At 47.6% G+C, this 1,965-nt stretch overlaps 1 protein-coding gene across 1 annotated transcript; it reads left to right on the top strand.

Annotated features, from left to right (window-relative positions):
* Positions 1–493: 493 nt before the first annotated feature.
* LOC310934997 (ankyrin repeat domain-containing protein 9) lies at positions 494–1,548 on the top strand. The gene has a single exon (XM_083898820.1). The coding sequence runs from the start codon at positions 690–692 to the stop codon at positions 1,527–1,529; it is 840 nt and encodes a 279-aa protein (XP_083754946.1). The 5' UTR covers positions 494–689; the 3' UTR covers positions 1,530–1,548.
* Positions 1,549–1,965: the final 417 nt, after the last annotated feature.

Genomic DNA, 1,965 nt, shown 5'->3' with positions numbered 1-1,965 from the left:
AAATGCTACACCCATAGCCAGGAATTATTGAACAAAATATTTTTACAGTAGCTTAACTGTAGCCCAAATATGGATTTTTATTGTTGAATTTCTCCACATTTGTACAGTAAAACATGCTTGATACTGAGTGTGTGTAGTCTTAGATGTGTAGAAGACAGAGATACCATCCATATGCAAAATGCAAAATGTTTTTACAGTCGCTCAAATATGGCCGATTATGCCACTTGGCAAACAGGACTTTTATTTTGAAATTTCTCCACACAGTACATTAGAGTAAAGATACTTTGATCTTTTTTATTCATCATGGGCGGACGAAACACTGGAATGTAACATGTTTTATTTTAAATCTGTTAGAATTATAGTTTACCGTTCTTAATACCTTTATTTTGAAGTTATTCGGACCGGAAGTAAATACGCCGTTTCTATACGCCGTTTCCACGCATTTACCATAATGCTGAGAATACTTGTGCACTCGAAATTTAATTGCGGCTGATTTGACCACGGATATCGAAGTCGGGGCTGGCTTGACCGCAGTGCTCCGGGGCCGACAGCAACAGCAGCAGCAGCTGTCAGGGGCTCGGGAATGTTGGACAGAAGACAACTGTCCTGTCCTCAACTGTCCTTCGTGGCTCCAGAGCGATGAGAGGCGCAGTCTAACCCGCTGACGGCTCACGGTGCTCGGGTCGGTCATGGCCTCGCTTACCGTCTCCTCGACCGAAAGGAACATCGAGAAACATCGCAAGTCATTGTCGCTGCTCTTCTACCGGGCAGTGCGGGACCTGAAACCGGTGTGGATGCTGGAGGACATGCGGACGATGGAGACGTTCTATCTTGAAGAGGACGAACGACACAGGAGTTACAGCCCGTCGGAGGCCCTTCTTTACGCCATAGTTCATGATCACCAGGCGTACGCCCAGTACCTGCTCAGCCGCTTCACAGAAGAAGCTCTTGCAAAGCCCGGGGAACGTTTCTGCTGCTGCCCGTCCTCAGCACCTCACCTAAGCCTGGCTGTCCGTTACGACAGGCGCTACATTCTGGGCCACATATTACAGCGGACCCACAAAATAAGTCACTCGGACCAAGCCGGGTCCTGGCACACAGAGGGCGGCAGGACTGCTTTACATCTGGCCTGTGAGCTCTTGCGGCCCGAGGCGGTCATGATGCTGCTGGGCAGCGGAGCTTCACCACACGCCCGGGACCACAGCGGCCTGACCCCGCTGGACGTGGTTCTGGAGAAACTCAAGGATCCCAAGGAGGTGAAGAGCCGGGACAGTGGGCAGTGTTTAGACAACCTCCTCATGTTCACGCACAAGGTTCAATTCAAAATGAGAGGATCATTAAAGAGCGAGCCGGAGCGCTGGATGACGGTGCTCGGCGAGGACACGTACGGGTATCTGTCAGGAGGGAGCCCTGCGTCTCTGCTGCTCAGCGCCATGCGGACGGTAGTGAAGCAGCTGAGTCCTGACAGCTTCCCTGACTGTCTGCACGAGCTGCCCATTCCCCCCGCCCTCAGAGCACGGCTGCTGTAGCTTCACTGTGACGTCAGGGCCACCTGAGCTCTGTGTGTGGGACAATGTGGACATTTCATGCCACGAACAAAATAAAAGTGAATTATTGAAATCGTTGTAAAAACACTCTTCATTAATTAAATTAATTAAATTAATTAAACTCATAGTTGTCTCTAAAACACTGAACTCATTTTTTCTTTCATGTTGGTTAGAAACAGATCATAAACCCTTTTTTCTGAACATTAAACAAGACTTCCACTGCAGCACTGCACAAATTACTTGGACTGTATGTTGAACTGGAAATTTGAGTCCTTGAAGTAAATATTAATTACTTTCCTCATTCACTCATTTACTGTTGCAAAGTAATGGAAAGTGCTTTTTTTTATCATAATGTGATGGTGTGAAATGTTCTCATAACTAGTGTCCAGTCCCTGTGTGTTCCCCTGTAATTAACTGT

This window comes from Microchirus variegatus (genome assembly GCF_963457635.1).
Source record: "Microchirus variegatus genome assembly, chromosome: 12".
Lineage (NCBI taxonomy): Eukaryota > Metazoa > Chordata > Actinopteri > Pleuronectiformes > Soleidae > Microchirus > Microchirus variegatus.
Note: the sequence above shows the minus strand (reverse complement) of the source record. Positions and strands in the feature narration are given on the sequence as shown.